We start from the raw sequence: 27,483 nt of genomic DNA on the forward strand, positions 1-27,483 counted from the left end.
GCTTTTCTGACAGAAAGTGCTCTTCTGACCACAGGACTGGCCCATCTGCCACACAGTAGGTCTGAGGTGGAGGTAGGCAGGGCCTGGACCTTGAAGATTGCCCTTATACTGACTGCAGACTACCATACCTCTTGTATGCAAGAGTAGGAGGGTGTATAAGTACACACAGTATCATGCTGGGCAGGTAGGGCCCATTGTGCACACCTCTTTCCAGCCTGCATTCAGTAACACGACATTGGTAGCTTGAAATTGACCACCACAGTGGAGGCCTTTATACCCTGGAAATCAGCAAACACTACATATAAGGTCTTGTTCCCTCTGAGAACTGATTGTTGAACATTTATCTGTGCATGACTGAGTATACCCCATTCTTTTCTTCCACTATGAATACATTTTTCTAGTTCTTTACTATTACAAAAAAATACCACGATGAATATGTTATATAGTACTTTATATACATATGTGTGTATTTCTTTAGGGTATATATTTGGAAGTTAACTTTTTAACTCTTAAACTACACACATTTCAATTTACAGGATAGCATCAGATGGCTGGTCTACCAGCAGTATGTAAGATTTCCTGTTTCCCCCCATTCTTGTTGACACTTGGTATGGCCAGCCTTCTTCATTTATGCCAATGTGAGTTTGAGGTAGCACTTCATTTGCATTTGAACTGACATTTTTTCTTTTTTATGTCCTTTGATAATCCCCTTAAAATATTCCCATAAAGTGTTTATTCATTCTTTATTGGACTTAAATACTTTATGGTTATTTTATAGATTATTTTTATTTCTATTGTGAAATGTATGTTTTATCTGTTATACGAGCAGTTTTTGATGCTGTCAAGGAATGTTATTGCTGGTGTACAGAAACGTCATTGATTTTATATGCTCATCTCAGCATTAGCCTTTTCAAAACTTTCCCAGTCTGGGGAGCTTGAGATTTTATGTTAAACTTGATATCTGTCCTTAAAAGGGTCAATGACATTTTCTTTGGTTACTTTTTGTAATGCCACAGTACATATGGGAGGGTCAAAGTTTCTAAGATGACTGCCAGGGCAAGGTCCAAAAAGCATTTATCACAAGGTGTCTTTGTCTTTGGTGAGTCTGTTCATTCGCAACAATGGTTTGGATGAAATTCACTTGTGTTCTCTCTTTCATCTTGTTTGTTGCCCACATAGCAGCTGTATCAGTAAGTAGAGTTCTGCTTTTCTGGATATTTAGAAATATTAATTCAAGTATATGTTACATATTTTCTATATGTTCATTTTCTTCCAGATTAATCATCTCTCTAAAGGAAATGGTAAGAATCAACTGAAATGCATAGAGTTTTCTGAACTTTCTTTCGTTCATCAAGATTAATAACAATTTGCTTCCTACTTTTAACAGAACATGATGAAGAGTTTCATGAACAGAAGGGTATTTCAGAAATCAACTTAGGTGGGTTCAATTTTTGCCTTACTAATGCTTTGAAATACTTTTAAATCTTGTGCTACAATTGCTGTAAAGCTCTTACCTTCATGATAGAGTATTGGGTAACTTTAAGGGAGAAATATCTATTGGTACTTCATTAGAATTTTGCAGTTTCTGAAAAATGGAAATGTGGAAAGAGAATGATGGTTAGACCAAATTTTCTAGAGGAACTAGTGAGTGTTCCATGGATCTAGAAATGCATCACATGATTTTTGTTTATAAAAATGTTGATTTTCGGGGCACCTGCATGGCTCAGTGGGTTAAGCCTCTGCCTCGGTTCAGGTCATGATCTCAGCGTCCTGGGATCGAGCCCTGCACTGGGCTCTCTGCTTATCAGGGAGCCTGCTTCCCCCTCTTTCTGCTTGCCTCTCTGCCTGCCTCTGCCTGCCTCTCTGCCTGCTTGTGATTTGTCTCTCTCTGTGTGTCAAATAAATTAAAAAAAAAAAAAAGACTACTCAGAAAAAAAAAATGTTGATTTTCCTGTTTCTATTTTGAAAAAACAAAAGTGGGTGATTATATCACTTGCTACATATACACATGCATATGTAAGTATGTATACATGTGTATATTACTCCTACTGAAAAGGCAATTCAAAACCTGGGCCCTAATGTCCATGGGGCAGGGTATCAGTGCTATTTGTTTTTGTTTAATTGTTCCATTTTCAAGTACATAGGTGAGGTTTATGGAGCTTAAGAAATAAGGGCATGGGGAAAGGGATCGTGATACCGTAGTTAGTCATTAGCAAGGGAAACCATGACTTCTCCTAATACCTAAAACCCCAATGATGTCATTTACCATGAACGAGCCATCAACTTGGCCATGTGAGGCCGTGGTGATAATTCTTTTTTTTTTTTTTTCTTTTAAAGATTTTATTTATTTATTTGACAAAGAGAGATCACAAGTAGGCAGAGAGGCAGGCAGAGAGAAAGGAGGAAGCAGGCTCCCCGCCAAGCAGAGAGCCCAATGCGGGGCTCGATCCCAGGACCCTGAGATCATGACCTGAGCCAAAAGGCAGAGGTTTAACCCACTGAGCTACCCAGGTGCCCCCGTGGTGATAATTCTTTAGCTAGATTCCCCTGCTGTAAATCAGGTGCTGTTCTCAGAATTAAGTACAATCCCCTGACCTTGTTTGAAGTATTTTGTGATTTACAGGGAAGGCTGTTTGTCAAACATGAGGGATGTCATAAAAAGAGACATTCTTTTAAAGATTCTTTTAAAGATTTTTCCTTTTAAGACTTCTATTTGCAAAACACTACGAGGCCCAGAATCAAGGAATAGCATAAGGGAGGAAGTTTATCATGCTAAGATCCTGATAGCAGGTATCTGGAGATACAGTTTGAGTGGATCCATCCATATTTGCCTGGTCTTTATTGCAAGGGCATTATCTCGAACTTTGAACTTGGCTTTTAGAGGGTACCAATGTTTTTTCACGAGACAGAGCAAAACCAACCCATTTACCTAGAGTCACGAAGAAGGATGGAACGAGAGCAGAAAGGCACTGGATAGGAGGTCAGGAGTTCTCAAGCCCACTCACCGGCTGATGACCCCGTGCATTACTTCTTGTCTCAAGACTCCCTTGCGCCCCCTAAAGTACAAGAGGTTTGGAGTCAATGATCAAAAAGATCCTTCCTAACTCACTTCTTACTTTTAAGATTCTTGGATGAGTTTTCTTGTTCCAAAATGAAGACAGAGGATGTGAAAATACATGATATTGATGGGCTATTTACATTTACTCAGAGGGAATTTAGCATTGTTTGGAAAAGATGTTGGCCAAAGATTAACAATGCAAAGTTTGGAAATGGAAAATATTAATTTTATTATGAGAAATGCATTTAGTAATACTCGTTCAAATCTTTCTTTCTTTCTTTCTTTCTTTTTTTCAATCTGTGTCTAGCTGCGGGCTTGGACCTCTTTCAAGGAGACATCTTCCTGCAGGTGAGTATCTCTCAAGGACACAATTAATATTCCTCAGGACTGGCTGTTTTTTATGACTGGGAGGCTCCGCTGTGTCCAGCCCTGGGCTAGACACCGTGGAGGACATGAAAGAACCTAATCTATCATCTGTGCCCACAAGGGCTTCCACTTTGGTTGATGATGACAAAAACAGATGGAAAATTAGCAAACAGTACAAAGAATCTATAATTATCACATTACTTGTTCACCCAATTTTCCTAGCAAGTGAAGAATGAGAGAAGGAAATGCACCAATATGTTTAAAGTTGCAATCTCAGTTTTTGGAGATTGCGGATCTTTGAAGTTTTATTCTTAATGATTTCTTTGAAGTTTCCAAATTGTCTGTGATGAACTTGTATTGTTGTACAATCAGAATACAAATGCTATTGTTTGAATTGTATGATAGGTTGTTTGTGGTGTGAAAGTTTAGCGAAGACAGAAGCCAGGGGGCCTAGAGGACTCACCTTCCCAGTCATCTTTGTCTTTTTCCACAGAACTCCAGAAATGGCCTGAGAGACCCTAGCACCAGGTGGAAGTTCCCCATTCCTTACATTCTGGCTGACAATCTGGGTAATATTAATTGTTTTAATTAGGATTTTTGGGTTTTGCTCTTCTATCCCTGCACTCCTCTAGTTCATAGGTTTCAGACGGGGAGTAACACCAATGCATATGGGGGTTTCCAAGCCCTGATAATTCTTTATCCCATGGGATGAAAGGCATGACCTTATATTGACCCAGTGCTACTTAAAGAGTCTGAGATACAGCGCATCGGATAGTAATTTTAAAAGTTACAGAGTATCAAATAATAAGTTTAAAAGTACAGAACACATTAATGTTTGAATATAACCAAAAGCGCCCCCAAAGAACAAAAATGCAATGAAATATAATTTAGCTTCACAACCACAACAAATTTATGCTTTAAGTAATAGTTCGTTTGGGTGAATCTACGTAGATTTTCAGCATCCTGATTTCATCCCCTTTCGTTAGGAGACAAACATTCCACACTTTTGAGAGCTAGAAAAGTCTATATTTCCCATGCTAGGAGCCCTTGTTCCTCAGTATTAATAATTTCAATTCTTTTCTCTCTCAAGATGAAGGACTGGTTTAGTCATAGTTCACTCATTGTTGGGAATAGTACTCGGGAGAAATAAATGACTATTCAAAGCCACGTGTAGACACTGACTGACCCCAAGCTGGTGACTGACAGCTGGGCAGCCAGATGAGGCAATGCCCTCGAAGCCCAACTCACATGGAGGCAGGAGGATCAGAGGAGAGGGGAAGCTGGGACAAGCCCGCTCGATCTCAAGGCACTGCGAGGCTGCGCCCTCAGGAGACACAGCTCATGTGTCAGTATTTTCCATCACTGTTAGTAGCGCCGGTCCCTTTTCTGGAGGACAGCTAGATATATGCAAATGCTGTTGTTCTCAGTGAATCTTTTGGAAATTTGAGGTTTTATTCCCATTCCCCAGGATTGCCCACACTTCTGCAAATTCACAGACACCCATATTCACTGGAAGGTGATTTAAGAAAGCTCAACTTTCGCGAGGGTACTTCCCCCACGACAATTTTTCTCCCTGCCTGTCACACCTACATCAGTCCCCCTTCCATCAAGACACAGGCACACCAGTATATGCCAGACATGTGCCTTCACCTAATATTTGGTTGAGGCTTCACCAGGCCTCTGTGAGGCGTTAGGTCTGTGCCTCTCAGACTTTTGTGTGCATAAGGCTCCCCTGAGGATCTTCTGAAACTGTGGAGTAGATCAGGGTTGGGGTCTGGGATTCTGGACAATCCCCCAGGTGATGCTGATGCTTTCAGTCGGCTGGGCCCAGCTTGAGTAGCAGGTGTCTTTAGCTGTAGCTGGTGACTGAGGAAGGGAGAAAGATGGAAGACAGGTGGCCTGAAATACGGTAACAACAGTGAGGACACAGCGGTGGTTCTCAGCACCACGTGAGAATCACCTTTAGTGTTAAAATAAGGGCAGATGCCCAAGTCTATACCACTGTAGAAAGCAGACATAGCAGAGTTTCATATTTGTATACAATTTTTAAATTAAAATTAAACTTACTCAGAGTAAAATACACAACTCAGTGTAAAAGTCAATGGCTTTTGATAAATGCACATACGTATGTGACCCAATCTCCTGTCACTCCAGAAATTTCCATGTGCTTGTTTCCAGCCAATCCCTACCCTCCTCTCCAAGACACTACCATTCTAATTTTTCTCCCTATCAATTAGTGTTATGTCATTTATAGGTAAATAGAATCCTTCAGTGTTCACTCTTTTGTATCTGGATTCTTTTGTGTAACATGTTTTTTATGTTTTTCCATATCATTGTAGATCAGTAGTTAATTTTTTTATTTTTTTTTTTACTACTCAGTAATAGGGCAATTGTTCATCTATTTTTCAGTTGATGGATATTGGGTTGTGCTAAGTTACATATATATATATATATATATATATATATATAATTATTATTTGTCTTGAGCAAATGTCTAGAAATAGAATTACTTGATTATACAGCAAGTATATGTTTAACCTTAGTAAAAAATGCCAAACAGTTTTCCAAAGTGGCTATACCATTTTTCACTCTCACAAGCAATGTAGCTATGTCCCATTTGCTCCACATTTTCAATAGCATAGGTGGAATTAATCTTTTTTAACTGTAGACATTCTGGTGATTACAAAATGGAATTTCACTGTGATTTTAATTTGCATTTCCCTAATGTGACTAATGGTATTTCCCACATTTTCATGTGCTGTTGGTCATTTGTGTATGTTCTTTTACGGAATGTCTGTTCAACTCTTATTATGCTTTTTTTATTGTATTGTTTGTCTTTTCATTATTTGTAGAAGAACTTCATATACTGTGGATGAAGTCTTTTGTCAGAGATAGGTAGATAGATATCTTGAATAATTTCTCTCAGTCTGTGACTTTCCTTTTTTTTGTTTGTTGTTTTGTTTTTGTTTTTTAGGCAGTGTATTTATTAATCTTTTCAAAGAAGTAACTTTTGACTTGCTAATTTTCCCTTTCTTCTCTGCTTTCTATTTGGTTGCTTTTTGTTTGTCTTTATTATTTCCTTTCTTCTACTTAATTCCAGTTTATTTTGCTCTTCTTTTTTGGATTAAAGGTGGAAATTTATATCACTGATTTTAAACTTTCATTTTTCTAATAAAATATGTTATAATATGGCATCTAAAGCTGTAAATTTTATTTAAAGTTCTGCTTTAACTGTTCTTCACAAATTTTGATATGGTTGTATCTTCACTAAAGTTTAGATATGTTCTAATACCTGTTGCATTTTTTTTGAAATTCATGGGTCAATTAGAAGTATGTTTTTTAAATTTACAAGTGTCTATAGCGCTTCTAGATATTGTATTATTGATTTCTAGTTTAATTTTGTTGAGGTCAGAGAACATATTCTATAAGATTTTGGTCTTTTGAAATTTACTGAGACATATTTTATGGCTTATCTTTGTGACTGATCCATGTGTGCTGGAAAAGAACTTATATTTGGCTGGTGTGGGTGTATTATTTTATCCAAGTCAAATAGGTCAAGGTGATTGTGTTGTTCAAATATTTTTATCTACAAGGAGTTTTGGATAGTTTTATCTGCTACTGAGAGAGAGTTGTTAATAACTATAATTGTGTGTTTATTTATTATTTTAGCATTTTCATGAAACTGCTCTTTTGGACAAGTACATTAGTCTATCATCTTGCTAAATTGACCTATTGTTTAAGGAAATTTCTCTTTATGTCTGGTAATCCTCTTTATTTTGAAGTCTACTTTGTCTAATTTAAATATAGCTACACCAGTTTTTTTTTTTTTAACTTACTGTTTTCACTGTGTATCTTTTTTAGTTTTTTATTCCTAACCTATCGTTGTCTTTATATTTAAGATGTCTCTTTTTTAGGCAGTATATATCTGGGTCCCACATTTTTTTTTTAAGATTATTTATTTATTTATTTGACAGACAGAGATCACAAGTAGGCAGAGAGGCAGGCACAGAGAGAGGAGGAAGCAGGCTCACCGCTGAGCAGAGAGCCCGATGCAGGGCTCGATCCCAGGACCCTGGATCATGACCTGAACCAAAGGCAGAGGCTTTAACCCACTGAGCCACTCAGGCACCCCTGGGTCCCACATTTTTATCCAGTGTATCAACTTCTGAATTTCAATGGAAACATTTGGTCTATTTACTTTTTTTTCTGTTTTTTTAAGTTTTAATTTTTCCCATTTATTTTTTAATATGAATTCAATTAATTAACATATAATGTACTATTTGTTTCAGGGGTACAGGTCTGTGATTCATCAGTCTTATATCATAGCCAGTGCGTATTACAGCACATACCCTTCCCAATGTCCATCACCCAGTTACGCCCATCCCCCCCCCCTCCTCCACTCCAGCAACCCTCAGTTTGTTTCCTAAGATTATGAGTTTCTTACGGTTTGTCTCCCTCTCTGGTTTCGTCCTGTTTTACTTTTTCCTCTCTTCCCTTATTTATATTTAATGTAATAATTGATAAAGTTTGATTTAGAACTATCACTTATTATTTGCCTTCTATTTTTCTTTTATTCTTCTTATTTCTGGCTTCTTTTGGTTAGATCCAACAATTTAATATTTCATTTGGTTCTTGTAGAGGCTTTTTAGCTCAATCCCTTTGTATCATTTTGAAAGGTTTTGCTGCAGGGATTATAATTTGTAACCTTAACATGTGACAGTGTACTTAGACTTAATATTATGCCATTTTGCATAAAATGTAAGCATTTTACACCACTATAATTCCATTTATACCCCTTTCTTTTGTACTATTGTTGGCTTATACTTTTCAACTATATATTTTATAAACCTCATAATAGTGTTATCATTTTTTTGCTTTAATCAGTTGTCACTTAATGTAATTAATGAAGAAAAGTAGTCTTTATATTTACTTTTATACTTGGAATTTCTGGTGTTGTTCACTCTTCCTAGAGATTTAAGTTTCTATGTGGTGTCATTTCTCTGTAGCCTAAAGAACTTCATTTAGCAATATATATTTTTTCTTTTTAAGTAGGCTACATAACCAGCACAGAGACCAACATGGAGCTTGAATTTACAACCCCGAGATCAAACCCTGAGCTAGATTAAGAGTTGGATGCTTAACTGACTGAGCCACCCAGCTTCCCCTTCCTTTAGCATTTCTTATAGATTAAAACTGTTGGTGACAAATTCTCTTCTTTCTCCAAAATAACTTCTTTATTGCCTTCATTTCGAAGGGCAATTTTTCCCCCGACTGGAAATAGAATTTAACAGGTATTTTCCCCTTCTTTAAAGTTTGTAATTATTGTACTTTTCTTTTCCCCATTTTATTATGAAAAAATTTAAATATATAAAACAACTGTGCCGTGAACACTCGTGTACTCATCAGCCTACATTATACAAACATCATTCCGCTACATTTGCTCTATCTTATGGAAACATCCTGTCCATCCTTGTATCCTTCTATCAATACATTCTGTTCCTGACACATTTCAAAGTAAATTTCATGGACCAGTGTGCCTTACCACAAACACTGCAGCATATGTATCTTTAACTAAAGTTTAATGTTTGTTTATGGTTCTTCTTAATGTAAAATATACATACAGTAAAATGCATGGAGTCTTAAGTATACAGTTCAATGAGTTTTAAAATATTTAGACACCTTATAATTTATACATTACACTTATACAATGTAAATATATTCATACAACTCCTATTAAGATATGGAGCCCTTTTATTATCCCAGAAATTTCTCCCACCTACTTTCATAGTACTCTCACCCTTCCAGAAATAACTTTTTCATTGTTTTAATCATAGGTGAGTCTTGCCTGTTCTAGAATTTCATACAAATAGAATCATTTTTTATTCCTTTTTTGATTATTCAGTAAAATGTTTTCGAGATTCACCAGTGTTGTGGACATCAGTAATTTGTTCCTTCTTATTATTGAGTGGTATTCCATTGCTTGAATACAGAATATCACAGCATGTTCAACTGATCCCCTATTGATAGCCACTTGGGTTGATTCTGTGCTTGAGTTATTTGACTAAAGCTACTATGAACATTCCTGTACATCCCCGTTTTGAATATATGTTTTTATGTCTCTGGTGTAAACATTTAAAGTGAAATTACTGGGTTATAATATAGAGGTAGGTTTAGTGTTGGATCTCTTTCAAAGTGCTTGTACCATTTTACAAACTTCCATGAATGATGAATGAAAGTTCATTTACTACACATCTTTGCCAATATTCGTTGTTGTTAATCTTTTCAATTTTAGCCATGTTGGTGGACATGTAGTGGTATTTAATGGTTGTTTTAGTTTACTTATTGTTGTTTCACTTTTTTTTTTGTTTGCTTATTGGTCATTTGTATGTCTTCCTTTGTGAAATATCTGTTTAAACAGTTTGACCATTTAAAAAATTTATTTGTCTATTTTCCTTTGAGTTGTAGTTCTTTATATATTCTAGACACAAGTCTTTTGTCAGATTTGTATTTTGCAAATATTTTGCCCCAGTTACATTGTTTCTGGTCTTTTTTCTTAAACTTTTGTGACAATTAATCTGTCTTGGTATAAATATTTATATTTTAGATGCCACAAAGAATAGGTAAAATTTCATAAAAGTCTTTCAGTAGGCCTAATGCATACTCTTATTGTTACCCATGTTGTGTCCACAAGTCATTTACTGATCATTCCACTGATTTATTTAATGACCTTAGTATAATTCTATGACATCTGAACTATGGAATCTCCAATTTCATGGTTTATTAAATGAAATAAGGGCCAGGAAAACATAAAGTAAGTACTTGGTAAACTGCCAAGAATTATAAACTCTTTGAGAGAGTGCACAAAATCAAACATACAACAAATACAATTTAACTTTATATAACTGAGCTTAAATTTTAACTTAGAGCTCCACCTTCAGTGAGTTGATGGGAGGGGGAAAAAAAAATACCAAAACCACATACTAAGTGAAACGTAATCTCTGTTCCTCTGGATTATCTTTCCTCCCCACCCCATGCTTGTCTTGTGCAATGCCACAGCACATGCATGTTATGGGAAAGAAAGACATTTGATATTTGGTCACTGGTCCTAACTTACAGGTTACTGGTAAGCATCTACCGTTCTAGCTACTTCAGATTCGTTAGGCTTTTGCTGCTTTGGATCCAAGACTGAGTCATAAAAATCTTTTCCAAGGTTGTTTTCAGGGCTACCTGTGTAGTCTTGCCATCTCCCCAGGGGTCTCACAGGGAAACAGGGTGACATACCATCTGTGCTCCATGTGCCTTCAGACCCCGTACACCTCTCTAATCTCTGCTCTCTTCCACCCACAGGAGGGTGTATCTTTTTAGACTGGTGTACACACCATTCTCACTGCTTCTCTCTGGATGCTTTATTCACTCAGGAGTGAGAAATGGCTTGCAGTCCCTTCTGTCTTCTGCTCTGTGGCTTAACTCTGCTGGGGCAGTGCCCTCAGGATCTCCCCGTGAGTTGGGAAGGGGAAGAGAGGAAATGAGGAAGTGAGTTCATAATTTTGTTCAGCTACACACACGAGTATATTTTTACTTTGTTAGTATATTAACATTGTGTATTTAAAGGTCATAAATAATGTTTATGTAAGTGATTAGTTTTATAGTTTTAGTTTCCAAGGAATCTGCTTACTACCAAAAAATACATCATGGACCTCTGTGGATTTCATGTGCCGGCAAGATTTTCTCCAACTATGTTATGTATATTATCTAAGATCTAAGTAATGCTCGTTGATATTTTTACTGATTTCTGCAGGGCTGAATGCTAAAGGAGCCATTCTTTATGCCTTTGAAATGTTCCGCCTCAAGTCCTGTGTGGATTTCAAGCCCTATGAAGGAGAAAGCTCATACATCATATTTCAGAAGTTTGAAGGGTAAGGATGAAATTTTATGAAGTGTGTAGTTATACCTCTTTTTGTTTATAAAAGTGATACATGCCTTTCAAAAGAAGAAACTGGAAAGAAGCTAAAAGCTTCTTTTTAAAGAAAAGAGTTTTTAAAGTCTGTAATGTTTTTAATGATCTAGATGGAAAATGAGGGGTTTGTTTTGTTTTTTTTTTCGATACCTCTGGGCCTAGGAAGATTCATTTCAATTTTTTTCCTGGGTTTAGATCATGTTTTAAATTATAGTACTTTTTCTTCTAAGTCAGGTGTATTAAAGTATAAATTATACAGCCTTTTTTATGGTACTCGTTTAAATTACGGTGCATTGTTGGCTGGACCTCTTTGAAAAGCTCTAGATGTAGTGCGTAGTTATTTATTCCCAGGAGAAATAAAGGGTATATCAAGAAAGAAGTTCTTTTTTTTTTTTTTTTTAAGTGATATTTATGTCAAGGAACCTGGGCTAGATGAGGTTGGGAAGCCAAGTGACCACCAGCTGTGACTGCAAATGTGTGTGTCTTTAAGGCCCACCTGGGGACATTTCTTCCTGCTGCAGTTCCCCACACTGCCTCTAGAAGTTGCCTGGATTTGGTTGTCTAGTTCTGTTAGCATTTTTGTTAATCGCGGATGGATGACACAGAGGAGGAAGGAACTTAGCGCATGATTTAGCCTCTTAAGAAAAAAAAATGCCAAAAATAGTAGTAACAAAAGTTAAGTTGTGATGATCACTTAGATAAAGGTCAAGTACCTTTACTTACTTGAGTAATTGCTTTCTTGGCTCCGACTCTTATTACAAATGAAATTTTTGTACAGCTACTAAGTGCCAGGAAGTGTGCCCATCTCTGGATACAAAGAAGCAAGAGACGGTCTTACACCTCACAAGGTTTAGAGTAGGCACCTGGGAGTGGTGGAGCAACAGTGAGTAAATAGTTCCACACACTGAAGGGAGTGCATGGGCTGTCGGAGGACAGGGAGGCAGAGGAAAGGGAAGGGGGATGGGGGAATGGGGGATGGGAAGAGAGCGGGAGAAGAGAGAAAGGGGAAGGAAGAAGAAGGAAGAAAAAAAGGAAGAGAGCCACAGAAGGGAAAAACAAACCTAAACACGAATCTGGCTTACTTGGAGAACTCATTCGGTTCTGAGTGTGTAAGGGGCAGAGGGGTGAGCCACCGAACCAGGATGATAAACAGGAGTCTGGGAAAAGACAAACCACGTGTGAGGGAATCCACCATTTAGGGCATGACTCCTTATATGTTCAGTTTTCCATTTTAGAAAGATTACTCTAGCAACAGTGGAAACAGAATTGCTGTATGGGCACGAGTGGTGGCAGGAGACCAATGAAAGAATGTCTCAGTTGTCCAGGACAGAAAGAAAAGGGGACCCACACGAAAGAAGAGGCAGTTGAAATGAAGAGGAGTGAATGGATTTCAGAACTATGAAAACAGGGAGACTTCTCAAAAGCTGTCTGCCTGTCTACATGAGGAGTTAAGAAGAAAGAGGAATTAAAGAAGTCTCTGATTTTTGATTCAGTGATGGGCGAGGGGTAACTTTATTCGCCGAGTTTGGGAATGTTGCCAGGAGAACCACTTTGGCAGTAAGATAGTGAATGTATTTCCAGTCATGTGCTGAGGTTCTTGTGGCTTACATAAGTGAAGATAACCAATAGTATTTGCACAGTTTCTTTTTATGTGAAGGAAAATCATGTAAACTATACCTTGGGCCTTGCCAAGTGCACTGATTTTAGAGTTTCTCTGTTTTGGACCGTTTCATCTTGTTCCTTGGCAACCTTTGTGCTTCTAGAAAGTACCAAAGCCTTTAATTATTTATTTAAGATTTCAGGAAAAAAACCCCTTCATTTTCTTAACATTTTTGTTTCCATTTTTAGCTACCACTTTTTCTTTTCTTTTCTTTTCTTTTTCTCTTAAAAACTAAACAAAGCTAATGAGATAACTCTCTAAAAGTTCTCTTTTTCCTAGTAAAATTCTCAGGGCTTCTTTTTAGTTTGTAACTTAATCCCCAAGTACTTGATGAATGGGTAGGTCAGCTTTGAGGGACGTTGGCTGGAAACCCTGAGTCTGGGAGATTCTGACTGCCCATGGCCAGTAGGTGTCTCTGTTACATGTAAGTTAGGAGAAGGGAAAGGGAGGAAGATGGTCTGGGGCAATAAACTGCCCTAAACTGGCCCCAAACTCTTCAGGGCTAAGGTCGCTGGAAGTGGTAAGTTAACGGGGCTCTTTTAGAAAGTCCAGGGAAAAGACTGAGAGCTGCAGAGTTGTGGCGTTTTTGCAACTTACACGTTTCCTTACACGTTCCATCCCTTTAAAAGGGATGCTTTTTAAAAAAAGATAAATAGTAAATGCTTCCTCTGGACTTTGGCTATCTCAGAGTCGACCGATTTGGTAATGAAATGCCGCTGTCAGAGAGGCAAATTGTTGGCTGTGATGTTTGCTTAGCTCAGTGAAGTTTCAAAAGATCATTGATTGTATTCTTAAAATTGCTGAATTTCATGGTATGTAAATTATCCCTCAAAATGTTGTTAGAAGATAATTAAGATATGCCTTTGAGTAAAAGTCAGATCCATTAGCATTTAAAGGCATATGATATTAGTAATCTCCGGGAAAACGCAGGTAAGACAGTGTGACAGGTAAGAAAAGACAGGTAAGACAATTCCAAAGAACTTGGAATCCATCGGTCACATTTAAAAGTATGGGCCAATCTCTGATTCTGTTGAGCACTGGTTCGAGAACAGTTCCTCTTCCACAACTTAAAGCAGATGAGGAATCAATTCGTGGGAAGCTTCAGATTTGCTTAACAGAGGAGGAAAGTTGGATTCATGAAAAAAGACAAAAAATAGTTGGGAAATAAAGGGGACAAGAGGCTGCACTATGAGGAAGGTGGAGAATCTGCCAGGAGCTCCTGAGTCTACTGTCTTTTTGCGGGAAGTGATGGGTCCTTCTGGCCCGCCCGAGCCTTTCAGAAATGATAGGTGGCCAGCTCTGTGCTTTCAGAATGCTGTGCATCGGCCAAAGAAATGGACTTGCTTCTTTAATGAGGTTCTTTTTCATGAACATAAACCTTACACGTGTTCACTTTAGGAAATTTGGAAATTCATTTCAGTATAAAGAAGAAAATTTAAATCAACCATAGCCACCACCCAGAGACAACTTAATATTGTGGTACAAAACAATATGTTATTCTGTAGAACGCCCTTTGGGCTTGTGAAGGTGAGAAGGAATGCCAATTTTTACATCTTTCTACTTGGTGCAGTATTAGGATTGATTTGCCTTGGAGTATATTATTACTTCTATAATGGACCACCACTTTTTTTTTTTTTTAAGATTTTATTTATTTATTTGACAGAGAGATCACAAGTAGGCAGAGAGGCAGGCAGAGAGAGAGGAGGAAGCAGGCTTCTTGCTGAGCAGAGAGCCCGATGCGGGACTTGATCCCAGGACCCTGAGATCATGACCTGAGCTGAAGACAGAGGCTTTAACCCATTGAGCCACCCATGGACCCATGGACCACCACTTTTAAATTCTACTTATTATTCCCTTTAGGAAATGTTGTTCATTTAACCAGTCCCTTATTTTGAACTGTTAGCTTATGAGAATGCTATTGATAATTTCTTTTTCTAATCAAACCTAACTTCCTTCAAATTTGTGCTCTGGAACCCTGTGAATTACAGCCACTTGAGAGTTCATGAGGAGAAAATTTTTCCCTCTTCTCTTCTTTGAAGGTGCTGGTCTGAGGTTGGTGATCATCACGTGGGACAGAACCTTTCCATTGGCCAGGGATGTGACTATAAGGCCATCATTGAGCACGAGATCCTCCATGCTTTGGGATTTTACCATGAGCAGTCAAGAACTGACCGAGATGACTATGTAAACATCTGGTGGGATGAAATTCTTCCAGGTGGGTAGAAACCCAAGGAACTTGGATGGGATTTGCTGTTACATTTATCACTTGCTGGGACCGACCCTGGGATGTATGGAAAGCATCTGTGTGTGGATAGAAGCCTCAGCTGGGAACACAGAATAGGAAAAGGGTATGATTTGTTGGCATTCCCTGGGACCTGTGCTCATCTGATCATAACTGACCCCAGATAAGGGCCTTAGGGAATGGTATATATTGGCTAACTCAATGTTAATTGGAAGTTGATCAGAAGCCTTTGCTTTGTTTCAGTGTTTTTGTTGAAAATCTACCTAAAATGCTATTTCCCTGTCATAGTCACCTGACATCCCCTGAGGATGTCATAGTCATTTTTCTGGATGTGAGATCACATGTAGGCCTAGGAGTCTGCATGGAGTTTAGCTGAACATATGATCACCCTAATATATACTCAAGAATCTTTTCGGTGCTTTGCCAAATCAATGACAGGTGTTTAAAAACAAAATAAAAAGACAAGAAAAATGAATTCTTTTATCTGAAATTGTCACCCTGATTGTGTTCATTCTGACTGGTAGTCTGAGTTCTAGTTAATCAAAATTTGCCTGCCTTTCTTCCTCCAGTCTTCTTCCGTCCTCTTCTGTAAGTACCTCTATCCTTCTGTCTCCAGCCGTATCATGCAAAGGATAGCACAGTCTTGTTTTACTTACTGTTATGCAGGGGTGTTATTCTAACAATTTCTATGTTCTTTAGCTTCTTTGGACTTCCTTGGACACCACCTTTCCTAGTTGTTTGAGACAAATAAGTAGATAGCTTTTGAATATACTAAAACATTTCTTTTTGAAAGATTTTACTTATTTATTTGAGAGAGAGAGAGAGAGGGAGAGCACATGAGTGGGGGAGGCACAGAGGGAGAAACAGACTCCCGGATTTGTAGGGAGCCCAATGCCTTGGGGCTGATCCCAGGACCCTGAGATCATGACCTGAGCCCAAGGCAGACTTTAAACCAACCGAGTCACCCAGGCACCCCCATCTCCCTCCTTTCTAAAGATTTTATTTAATATTTTTGTGGGGAAGGGAGAGTAAAACAATTTTATTGAACAGTTTCCCAATGTGCTAGGAAAAAAAAAATCAATACTGTATTTCTGAAAACACCTAGATTTTAATTAGGAATTGGTTGAGGAAATAGAAAAACATTCTTTTTGGTAGCAATAGATTAATAAAACCTTGATGTATTAAAATGTCTTAACTATTACCATATGTGACTTTCATGAGGCGAGTGATTATCTGTTTTATTAAGATTCCAGTTTCATATATGGGTTCATATATAACAACGCGTCTATAATAGTTTTACTTTTAGGGACTCGTAAGATCTTGTCGTACATTAAAATTAAATACAAATCCCCAAAGGACTTCTGCCAGAATAGCTCATTTTGAAGTATGGTGGGTCAAAATCACCTCAGGGGTTTCTTGATCCAGGTCCCTCATGTTCTGATATGTCTATGAATGTGAAGTGGTGGGGAAAGGAGGAAAGCCGTATCCTTTGTAAAAACCTAATACAACCTAATACAATCTGATTGAACCTCCACCCCCGCACACACTTTCACCCGTCCCACCCCGGGACACTCAGCTAGAGATCAAGTAATATTCTTCTTACTTGAAACAATATATCAAATATAATGTAGCTGTCTCCTGGATGTAATTGTGTTATAACTGTGTCTGTGCAGGTGGAGAAGGAGAGTGGGGTCATTGGTGATAGGATCTAATATCCCCTTGTAAGACTCAGGGCACTATTAGATTTTGTCTCTATTTGCCTAGAGGCTTGGATTTCTTACCCTCCTGTACAAAAACTTGGTTCTGCTGAGATTAAGTCACGATGTAGAGAACATTCACACTTTTAAGCTTTGAAGAACACAATGATTAGTGCTTTTAGAATGATTTTCAGCCAAATGAGTTTCCCTTTCTCAGAGGGAACCAGCACATTTGCCCAGGTAATTTTCAGACTTGCTCAGTTCTTGGTTGAGCATGAGTTACTCAACATATATTGCTTATCTCTTACCTATATTTTCATCAGGTATAATTCCATATATCTAAATTTCCTGCTATCCCTGGAGAACTGTTCTCCAATGAGATGTCAGATTATTAAGATGGTAAGCACAGGCAGTATTATTGCTCAGGGTAACTTAAAACATTCACTGCCTCTTGTCTTCTGTTGATGACAATATTACCCTTCAACTGAAGAGGATACAGTGTTGGCAACATAGTTCTCTCCCCAACTATATCTCCATCTCTTAAGCCAGAATTGTGTTTTTTCGATCTGTTCTCTTCAACCAAGGAAAGACTTCAATTTCTAGGGTCCAGCAAGAGTACGCAAACTACAGCCCGTGGTTCATATTCTCTTGCTTTTTTGTAAATAAAGTTTCATGGGAACACAGCCATGCCCATGTATTTACATACTTCCATGGCTGCTTTTGTGCTACAGTGACAGGAGTTGAGTAGCGTGACAGAGACCACATGACTTGCAAAGTCAAAAATATTTTCCTTTATACAAAGGATTTGCCGACTGGCCTCCGGTTTATAATGTCACTTCCTCTTCAAGGCTCTCAGCTTCTAGTTCCCTGAAAACAGGACCTCGCCTGTCCTGTTGCTGCCAGGGGCCACCACCACTGAGCACAGCTCCCAGTATGTAGACAGTAGGCACAGCAAAAAGGTGTTGCCTAACATCTTAACAAATTATTCAAAACATGTATTTGGTAAAGCTTTCAGATAAGAATCCTTGCATAATAAAGAATAAAAGGATCCATTCTAACCTGATGATTTTATTTATTTTTTTAAAAATGGAACGATCAGTTTATTTTTTTATTATTTTTTAAAGATTTTATTTATTTATTTGACAGAGACAGATCACAAGTAGGCAGAGAGGCAGGCAGAGAGAAAGAGAGAGGGAAGCAGGCTCCCTGCTGAGTCCCAATGTAGGACTTGATCCCAGGACCTTGAGATCATGACCTGAGCTGAAGGCAGTGGCTTAACCCACTGAGCCACCCAGGTGCCCCTAACCTGATGACTTTAGTGAAAGTTAAGGAAAAACTATCTAGTGAATTCGAATGTGCTGTTTTAAGATCTCACCAGGAGTCACAAGCAGAGCCCAGACCAAGCCCCGGTCCTCACGCTGCTCAGATATTCTTTATGGTTGTATCTCTTAGGGTAGGACAACCTAGGACCAAATGCTTCTCCCTTCCCCGTTTGGGTCATTTATTTATTACAGTCCTGTGCCAACTTTGAATATGCTTTGATCCCTTCCAAGGGCAGTCTCCATGAAATCCCATGATTTAGGAGGATGAAGCACTGGTATTCTCATTTTACAGCTCAAGTGTTGATCAACAGGGTTCTTTGGCTTTACCAAAAGTATTTAGAGACTCCCTCTCTAGCACTTGCTGGTCCACATTGTGTGGCTCATCTTCAGTCCTAAATGCACCTGCGTTGATGTCTTTCCATGGTGGTTACATGTTCTTCCCTTTAATTATTACAAACAGCTGGATGGGAAGCTAGAAAAGAAGACCCTGAAGATGGGAAGTCATGATGGGGGAGTCGAAACATCTCACTAAGATTTCCTGTCACTCCCTAAGAAGGAAATTAAAAATCTGTGAACTTCCCATTATTGCAACTGAAACAGTAAAGTCCTGATGGCTCATGGATTAAAAGAATATCTGACCGGTTTCTCATTTCAGCATTGCACATGGCAGCATATATTACCTTGGGCCGATCCCCTAAAAGTATTTTCCTTTTCTATTTTGAAAGGAAAGTCGGTTTTATTCTTCCTATTTTATTTTTCTCTGTAAGAGGCTATTTCTGAAAAAGTGTGTGAACCTTGATTGCCAAGATACCCCTTTCTTGACAGCTGTTTCCCTTTCCCTCTGCCCCTTGGATTTCCTTTTTCTAACCCATGGAAGAGCTGGCCAGGTAGCTCTTGGTGGATGAGGTACTTGCCTGTTAGCAAGATGTATCAATCCTGAGTATTTTCCTGAATTCAGAAATTCCTTTTCCTCCTGTTGGGAATACATACCATCACTTTGACATTTTATCCTCTCTTCCGTAAAGCCTTATACATATACATACACACACATTTATTCATTTATTTGTTTATTTGTAAAATAAATCTTTGATTTAAACATATACATCTATTTGCGGTGGGTGGGAGGTTGGATGAGCCTGGTAGTGGGTATTGTGTAGGGCACGTATTGCATGGAGCACTGGGTGTGGTGCATAAACAATGAATTCTGGAACACTGAAAAGAAATTTAAAAAATAAATAAAAATTTAAAAATATATGTATATACATATATTTAATAATTTGTATGTAAAATGTATCCATTAATTATAACATGTCTTTTTATTTTAATATAGTTTTAATTTTTAATAAGTGTATATACTATTATAGAATTTAGTATCATCATATTATTTGTTACTATTAATGTGTGTTAATTTCATGTACCTCATGCTAATTATAAAACATGTTAAATATGTATATATATTTAAATCAACTATTCATTCATTTTCTCTTATTTTCTTTCTTTTTTTGAGTCACTGGGTCTCTGCTTAAAATCTAGTTAAAGAGGGAAGGACAGAAGAAACAAAGTAATTGAATGGCTTCTCTCTCTGTTAGGTTTTGAGCACAACTTTAACACCTACGATGACACCTTCATCACAGACCTCAATACGCCCTATGACTATGAATCTTTGATGCACTATGAGCCTTTCTCATTTAACAAGAACGACAGTGCTCCTACCATCACGGCCAAGATCCCTGAGTTCAACAGCATCATTGGGCAGCGTCTGGATTTCAGTGCCACTGATTTAGAGAGGCTGAACCGAATGTACAATTGCAGTGAGTACCGCTGGGTCTGAGAAGTAGGTAAACAGACCTCAACAGAGTTTCCGCCCAGCCCTTCAGTTTCCCCTACATTTCCCTTCGCTGTTCCTTCCTGTTCTAGTTAAGGAAAATGGACAAACCACATAACCTTAGTTTATCTCTGGAGTAGAAAAAAATTGTAACACCTGCCTTGTTACAGGAGGGTTATGAAAATTATGTGGTCGTATTTTACAAAGTAAAAGTATTGGACTGATGATGTAAGGGTCTGTAATTGTCCAGCTTCTTCAGTGTCCTTTTGAAGGGCGTATCCTTGTATAAAGCTCAGGATAGGGGATGGTCTTGAAAGTATCTTTTATCCTGAAAAGTTCTTACCCAAGTTAGTTGTTCTAGAGTCTTCTAGTGCTCAGAGATGGGTTGTTTTCTAAAATGACCCTTTAGTCTTCAGAGAATTTTTTTTTTTAAGATTTTATTTATTTATTTGACAGACAGAGATCACAAGTAGGCAGAGAGGCAGGCAGAGAGAGAAGAGGAAGCAGGCTCCCTGCAGAGCAGAGAGTCCCATTAGCAGGGGAGGGGCTTGATCCCAGGACCCTGGGATTATGACCTGAACTGAAGACAGAGGCTTTAACCCACTGAGCCACCCAGTCACCCCCTCCGGGACACATTTTTAAATTCTGTTCAGTATGCATGGACAGAAGATGTACTAAATACAAAGATCTACCAGGTTCCTTCTTCTTGACCTAAAGGAGGTCTTGGTTGACATTTACAGCAAAGCACAATGACAGGCCTTTTTATCCTTTGACTCTGGGAGGTGGGTAGGGCTGCAGCTATGTTGGATGTTCTAAGACGTAACAAACAATGGCTGCTCTTCCTCCGGTCATGGCAATGGGTGAAAGTCTATGCCACCCATCATATTTTCAAACACAAAATCTCCAGTGTCCAAAGGGTGCTCTCAGTCTGAAGTTCCCTCTAAATTTCCATCATAGTATCTCATCCAATTTCTCCTGCGGACTTTTGCTAGGCTACTATACAATTTCCAACTGAACAGAAGAGTAACGGGTGACAGCAGGATTTGCATTAAGGAAAAGTCAAGAAAATGTGCTGTGTCTAAACAATGAGGTCTTTTTAGCTTAAAACATTAGGTCTGTGAAATAATATGACTTAAATTTTTAACCGAGGGACAAAAATATCATTTGCAGCTACAACTCACACACTTTTGGACCATTGTGCTTTTGAGAAAGCAAACATCTGTGGGATGATTCAGGGTACCAGAGATGATGCTGACTGGGTCCATGAGGATGGCACTCAGTCTGGACAAGTGGATCACACCTTGGTGGGACAATGCAGAGGTGAGTGAAGGCGGAAATTAAGCACACTGAGTGGTTCATCTGGTTCAATTAGGGAATGACAACAGGCAGGTTTTGCCTCAAATGTAATGTTAGTTATCAAACTTGGAAATCCAGGCAAGCACAAAGAACATTTCTCATACCTTAATTATCAACTCAGTAAAAAGTATGTAGTTTCTGGGCATGCAAAAGAAAGATGCCTTTAAGTGATAATAAAACTAGTATAGACATATGGTTGATAAGACATGGTTTTGTAAATAAAGGTAACATCTCTAGAGCAGTACCCTACAATACAGCTATAAGGCAAGCCACATACGCAATGTGAAATTTCTAGGAGCCACATAAAAAAGAAACAAGAGAAATTCTTTTTAACCATACATTTTATTTAACCCAGTATATTCAAAATATTAGCATTTTGACATGTAATTAATAGTAAAGTTATTAATGAGCTACTCCACATTTTTTATACTCGGTATTATAGTACATGTCAGTTTGGACTGGCCACCATTCAAGGGCTCAGTGGCCACATCTGTTGGGTACCCCCTATTGGATGGCCTGACTTCAGATAGTTCTTATGAGTGGTTTGTGTAGTGAAAAGTCCACAAAATCAGATGGACCTGGATTCGAAACCTGGCTCCACCCCTTGCTAATTCTAACCATGGGTAGTTGTTTTTGTCCGTGTCCTTTTTTAAGTCTTCGCTTTTGTAAATCTCTCTAACTGGTCCAGGATATTGATACTTACCAGCAAAGATAGAAGAAGCTAACGTATAGAAAACCTCCAGCTGCAGACCAGCAACTTCCCTCTCCATTTTTTCCCATCTTCCCTTTCTGTCTAGAGGTTCCATTTATTTTTTTTTATTTCTATTTAACATCCTTTCATGTTGTGCCCGTCTCAGATATAATCTTGGCCCTATAGATCATTATCAGTTTTTAAAGATTAGGCTGTTACAAAGTCCCTCAGTCTCTGCCCATGTGAGTCAATTGGATTTCCTTCACAGAAGGGACCCAGCTGGTCACCCAGAAGCCAGGCCACTGGGGTAAGAGGTCACAAACAATGGCTTCTCTTCCTCCGGTCATGGCAATGGGTGAAAGTCTATGCCACCCATCATATTATCAAACACATAATCTCCAGTGTCCAAAGGGTGATCTCAGTCTGAAGTTCCCTCTAAATTTCCATCATAGTATCTCATCCAATCTCTCCTGCGGACTTTTGCTAGGCTACTATACAATTTCCAGCTGAACAGAAGAGTGACCGTCCTATGAGGGAAACGTGTTAGAACAGTGTTCCAGCACCTTAATAGGAAAGGAAGGGACTACACCCCGGGAGAAATATCTAGAAAAGTTTTACCAGGTGAACTTGGGCACTGGTGGTATTGCAGTAGATGTAGAGACTCAAAGAGCATGAAGGGTCCTTGGGATAGAAGCCACCTCCCATTTGAAACCATGAGAGATGCATGGACACCTTTGAATTAGTGGCCCAGGGTGGGCAAGAATTCAGGTCTCCCAGCACCCAAACCTGGGTTATTAGGCTCTCATTTCCTATCCTTCAGTACACCCGGGTGGAATTCCTCAGAAAGGACCATCTGGAGACCTTCTTAGCCATGTGAGCTAACCCAGGCACTGGTTTTATTTAACCGAAGCACTCAGTAATTCACAGTGCCGAGAGCTCAGGCTAGTAAGCTCAAGTATCGAGAATGACATGCAAGAAAGTATAATTTTTCCTAATATAATATTAAAGCCATTAGATATTTTTAAAGATTTGGAGAGAGCCCATTCAAACAGTGATGCTTGTTGCCATCATGGAAGGTACAATGCCCCACATATGAGGCAAGATGAAGTGGAGAGCCACAGGGCCAAAGTATCTAAAACTGTCTTAGGTGCTCACTTTGTTTTTACTTTATGAGATATTTTGAGTGGATACTTTGGTAAGAAGCTGAATTCTGGAGTACAATTTAAAGGACTTCTTTATACGCAAGAATCATTCTTTGTGCTTCCCTGTGATGTGCTGATTTTCCAAATGATGTATTCCTTTAGCTGCCTGCCATTTTTCAGGAAGAGAGCTCTAAGATATAGGGGTTGAGCAGACCTCAGGTTGGTTATAAACCCAGACACTTCTCACCCTTCTTTTCAGTGTTCTTTCAAAGCTTTCTTTATGTTCAGGACAAGTCCTCAACTAGTCCCGTAATAAGCCTTGAATGCCCTTCTTACCTCATGGTAAAGATGACTTTGCCACCGATAATGCATCCAGTTAAGGCTAGAAACAGGAGAGACAGAACCCTTATCATTGCAAATATTTCAATTCCAGTCCCTAAACATTGGAATCCCATTGTCTTTCTACAGCTAGGAAATCGGCTCTTTTCCTTGGCATGGATCTCTAAACAAGAAAACAGATAAGGAAAATAAGCATTCAGCTCAAAGACGCTAAACTCCATCAAGCTTTGCTTGAAGTCCATATCTCGTTAAGTCAGAGGAGAACATTTCATGAGCTTGGGGACAAAGGCAATGGGGAGCTGGGGCTTTCACCAGGGAGTCTGTCCATGGAGGCAGAAAGAAAACACACCACTTTCTTTTCATTTCTTTTAGTTTTCTTCAGAAGGGTTCTGGCTCTGTTGCCTGGGTAATGGCTGTTGCTCACTGATTCACTTTACAGGGGCCCAGGGTGCCCTGGGGTGGGGGCCACCGGAGATGGCTCACTGGGCTGCTCCTCCCAACAGGCGCTGGCTACTTCATGCACTTCAGCACCAGCTCGGGGATGGCGGAAGAGGCAGCCCTCCTCGAGTCCCGGATTCTTTACCCAAAGAGGAAGCAGCAGTGCCTGCAGTTTTTCTATAAAATGACGGGAAGCCCTTCAGATCGACTCGTCGTCTGGGTGAAGAGGGATGACAGCACAGGCAATGTTCGCAAGCTGGTGAAGCTGCAGACCTTCCGAGGTGCCTGGAGACATTCACGCAGGGGCTGGTTCGGCTTCAGTCTGGACTCCTGCTCTGTCTTCTCCTTCCCTTCCCCTGCCTTTGCTCCCTTCCTCCCCTCTCTTCGTGCCTTCTTCTCCTCTTCCTCCTCCTCTCCCCCTTTTTCCTCCTTTTCTTCCAGCCCCCTCTTCCTTACCGAAGGGCCCACTACAATAACTGGTATGTTCTAAGCCCTCCAAGAATATTTTAAGCCCTCAGAAATCAGAAACCACATTGGAAATTCGGGCGAGGCTGAAATATACTTTTGACAGAGGCCAATCAGAACACAGAAATCGGATTTCCACTACAGCTCTGCAGACAGCCAGGGAAGAGAAAATGGGTGATTCTGGAAGAGCTGGAAATAAAAGGGAAGCAGGGGAGATGGTGCTGCTAGAGAGAATGGTTTGGTAGTTGACAAAAGTGTTTCTTCACCTGTTTCATGTATTTAGTTATTTATTATATTTTATTACGTTCAATTAGCCAACATCGAGTACGGTTATTTAATACACTGGACTAATGTGAAGCCTACTTGTGAAGTTGGAGGGAAACAGGATGTGTGTAAATATTAACTTAATTATATTGTTTCTATACTCCTAAGGATAATTTTATGTATCTCTACAAGAGGGTCAGCTTGAAAACCTTAAAATACTAAGGGAGATCGTTGGATTTGAGGTTAATCTGGGTGTAAATCAAGATCCAGGGTTATAGAGATTCATTTTTACATTCTTTTGTGGTGGTGGGGTTCATTGCAACCAGAAGAGACACACATTCATCTCCATTCAATGAAGAAGTTCTCCATTAAAATGAGTCCCGACAGGGGTGACTGAGTGGTTCAGTGGGTTGAGCCTTTGCCTTCGGCTCAGGTCATCATCCCAGGGTCTTGCGATGGAGCCCCGCAGCGGGCTCTCTGCTCAGCGGGGAGCCTGCTTCCTCCTCTCTCTGCCTGCCTCTCTGCCTATTTGTAATCTCTGTCTGTCAAATATATAAATAAATATTTAAAAAATAAAATAAAATAAAATAAAATAAAAGGAGTCCCTACAGACGAAGTATCATTTGAGTACTTCCAGAAGAAGCTGCTGCTCTTGAAGCCTGAAAGAGGGTTCTCTTTTCTGGCTGAAATGTACAGAGCATCTCTATCAAATGGAGGGATGACAGCTAGGTGCTCTTCAAGAGTTGGGAATTTGCTATGTTACCAAAGATTGTACTTTTTTTTTTTTTCTAATTTTTATTTTTATTTTTTTAAAGATTTTATTTATTTATTTGACAGAGAGCGGTCACAAGTAGGCAGAGAGGCAGGCAGAGAGAGAGGAGGAAGCAGGCTCCCTGCTGAGCAGAGAGCCCGATGCGGGACTCGATCCCAGGACCCTGAGATCATGACCTGAGCCGAAGGCAGCGGCTTAACCCACTGAGCCACCCAGGCGCCCCAAAGATTGTACTTTTTAAATGAGACAATGAATTAAAATCTCAGTAATCCCGATGGGATCTATTATGGCTCACTTCTATATAAAGCTGGCAATGTCAGCTTCGTAAGCACAGAATCAACCAAACAACCTTCTCACACTTCACTTACTTCCTGACACTGCTCTGCTTTGAGTTCCATTGACTTCAAAGTGTGTCTCTGTTCAGAGTTTCCTAAGAGCGCCACGGGAGTGGATTTCTAAAGTAGCTCATTCTGATCCTGACTTGTAAATGAAGCTTTTCTAAAATATTAGTTGAATATCATTTAATGTTTGTGTGGTATTCAACTTAAGATAGTTACAACTTTTTAAAATTTTAAATATATGGAGACTCTATTTCTTTATTTATATTTTTTCCAGGTTTTTATTTGTTTTATTTCTTTAAATTTAAATTTCGTTAGTTACCATGCAGTGCAATGTTGGTTTCTGGAGTAGAATTCAGGGATTCATCACTTACATCACTTACATCACTTACATGAACACCCAGTGCTCATCACAAGTGCTGTCCTTAACGTTCATCATCCTTCTAGGTCCTCTGCCGCCCACCTGCCTCTAGCAACCCTCAGTTTGTTCTCTATCATTAAGAGTATTTATGGCTTGTTTTGAATAGCTCTCCACTTTAGCAAGTCATATTTTTTAACCGAAATACTTACATAAAAATGTGTCTACCTCTCTCCATGTATATACACGTATCGATGTTTATGTGCGATCTTAAATGCAAAATGTTTGCATACAGATACGTGTATGAACGCACACACTTCTGTTTTTACTGAAGCTAGGATACCCTTATAGGTGACAAATTGGAACAAACAAGGATGAGATTTGTGTCCCAAATAATCTTAGTATTACTTATCATCTGCCTGATTCAGCAGCTCCGTGGAAGCATGGAAAGGAAGCATTCTTAAAGACTTTACAGTTGAGTCTCTGCCTACATGGTAATGGGCCCTTGGGTCTTCCTTCTAGTACCATGTTCCCACATTTCAATCTCAAGGTAACAATCCATATGAAGATGGTTTAACCCTGTTGAGTAAATTGTAAAAATCTTGTATGTCTGTCCTTATTCCAGACATCCTACACCCATTACTTCTCAGATCCCTGCATCCTCCATGTGACTACAGTCCTGTCCCCAGGAGATGGTACTTACATCTGTTTATAGGTTATAGATGTGGTCAATGTGCCCTACCAAGCCCTCTCCTCTGTGTGCAGGTAACCTAATCACACAGGCCATAACCAGCTCCACTCCAGAAAACAGAATGTTAGACCTGTCCCTTGAAGTCATCCTTAGAGAGAGTGACTGACAACAAAGGGAGTTAAAGGCATTCTTCAGTCTGGTGAGAGCAGAGCTCTGTACGTAGATTTCTGGTTATAACATACAGAAGGAGGAAAAATACTTCCGAAGCCCTCTGGCCAATTGCATTTCAGACTAAACTTCTGTAACACTCATCTGTTTAAATTCATCTGTTGAAATTCATTTTAGCCAACAGGATCCCCACTTGGGATCTAGCATTTTTCTTTTCCTTTCCGAGTCCAGGGCTAAGGCACACTGTCTGACTGCCAGAATAGGGGCAAATCCTTAATCAATTCTGAGTTGCTGTGGCCTGGAGGTTTCCTCTGCCTAGACCTTCAAGCTCTTT

General features: G+C 39.2%; 1 protein-coding gene across 1 annotated transcript in view; it reads left to right on the forward strand.

Annotated features, from left to right (window-relative positions):
* The first annotated feature begins 1,105 nt into the window (after nucleotides 1–1,105).
* Nucleotides 1,106–27,483, forward strand: part of MEP1A (meprin A subunit alpha) — a 33,743-nt gene continuing 7,365 nt past the window's right edge. The window contains exons 1-10 of the mRNA XM_004739747.3: nucleotides 1,106–1,190; nucleotides 1,277–1,301; nucleotides 1,388–1,438; nucleotides 3,366–3,406; nucleotides 3,918–3,993; nucleotides 11,223–11,340; nucleotides 15,081–15,256; nucleotides 19,892–20,113; nucleotides 21,298–21,447; nucleotides 24,159–24,374. Of these exons, the coding sequence (XP_004739804.1) occupies nucleotides 1,122–1,190; nucleotides 1,277–1,301; nucleotides 1,388–1,438; nucleotides 3,366–3,406; nucleotides 3,918–3,993; nucleotides 11,223–11,340; nucleotides 15,081–15,256; nucleotides 19,892–20,113; nucleotides 21,298–21,447; nucleotides 24,159–24,374 (1,144 nt within the window). The 5' untranslated portion in view covers nucleotides 1,106–1,121. The remainder of the gene's footprint in view (nucleotides 1,191–1,276; nucleotides 1,302–1,387; nucleotides 1,439–3,365; nucleotides 3,407–3,917; nucleotides 3,994–11,222; nucleotides 11,341–15,080; nucleotides 15,257–19,891; nucleotides 20,114–21,297; nucleotides 21,448–24,158; nucleotides 24,375–27,483) is intronic.

Source organism: Mustela putorius, unplaced genomic scaffold (assembly GCF_011764305.1).
Source record: "Mustela putorius furo isolate JIRA1106 unplaced genomic scaffold, ASM1176430v1.1 tig00003983_pilon_pilon_pilon, whole genome shotgun sequence".
NCBI lineage: Eukaryota > Metazoa > Chordata > Mammalia > Carnivora > Mustelidae > Mustela > Mustela putorius.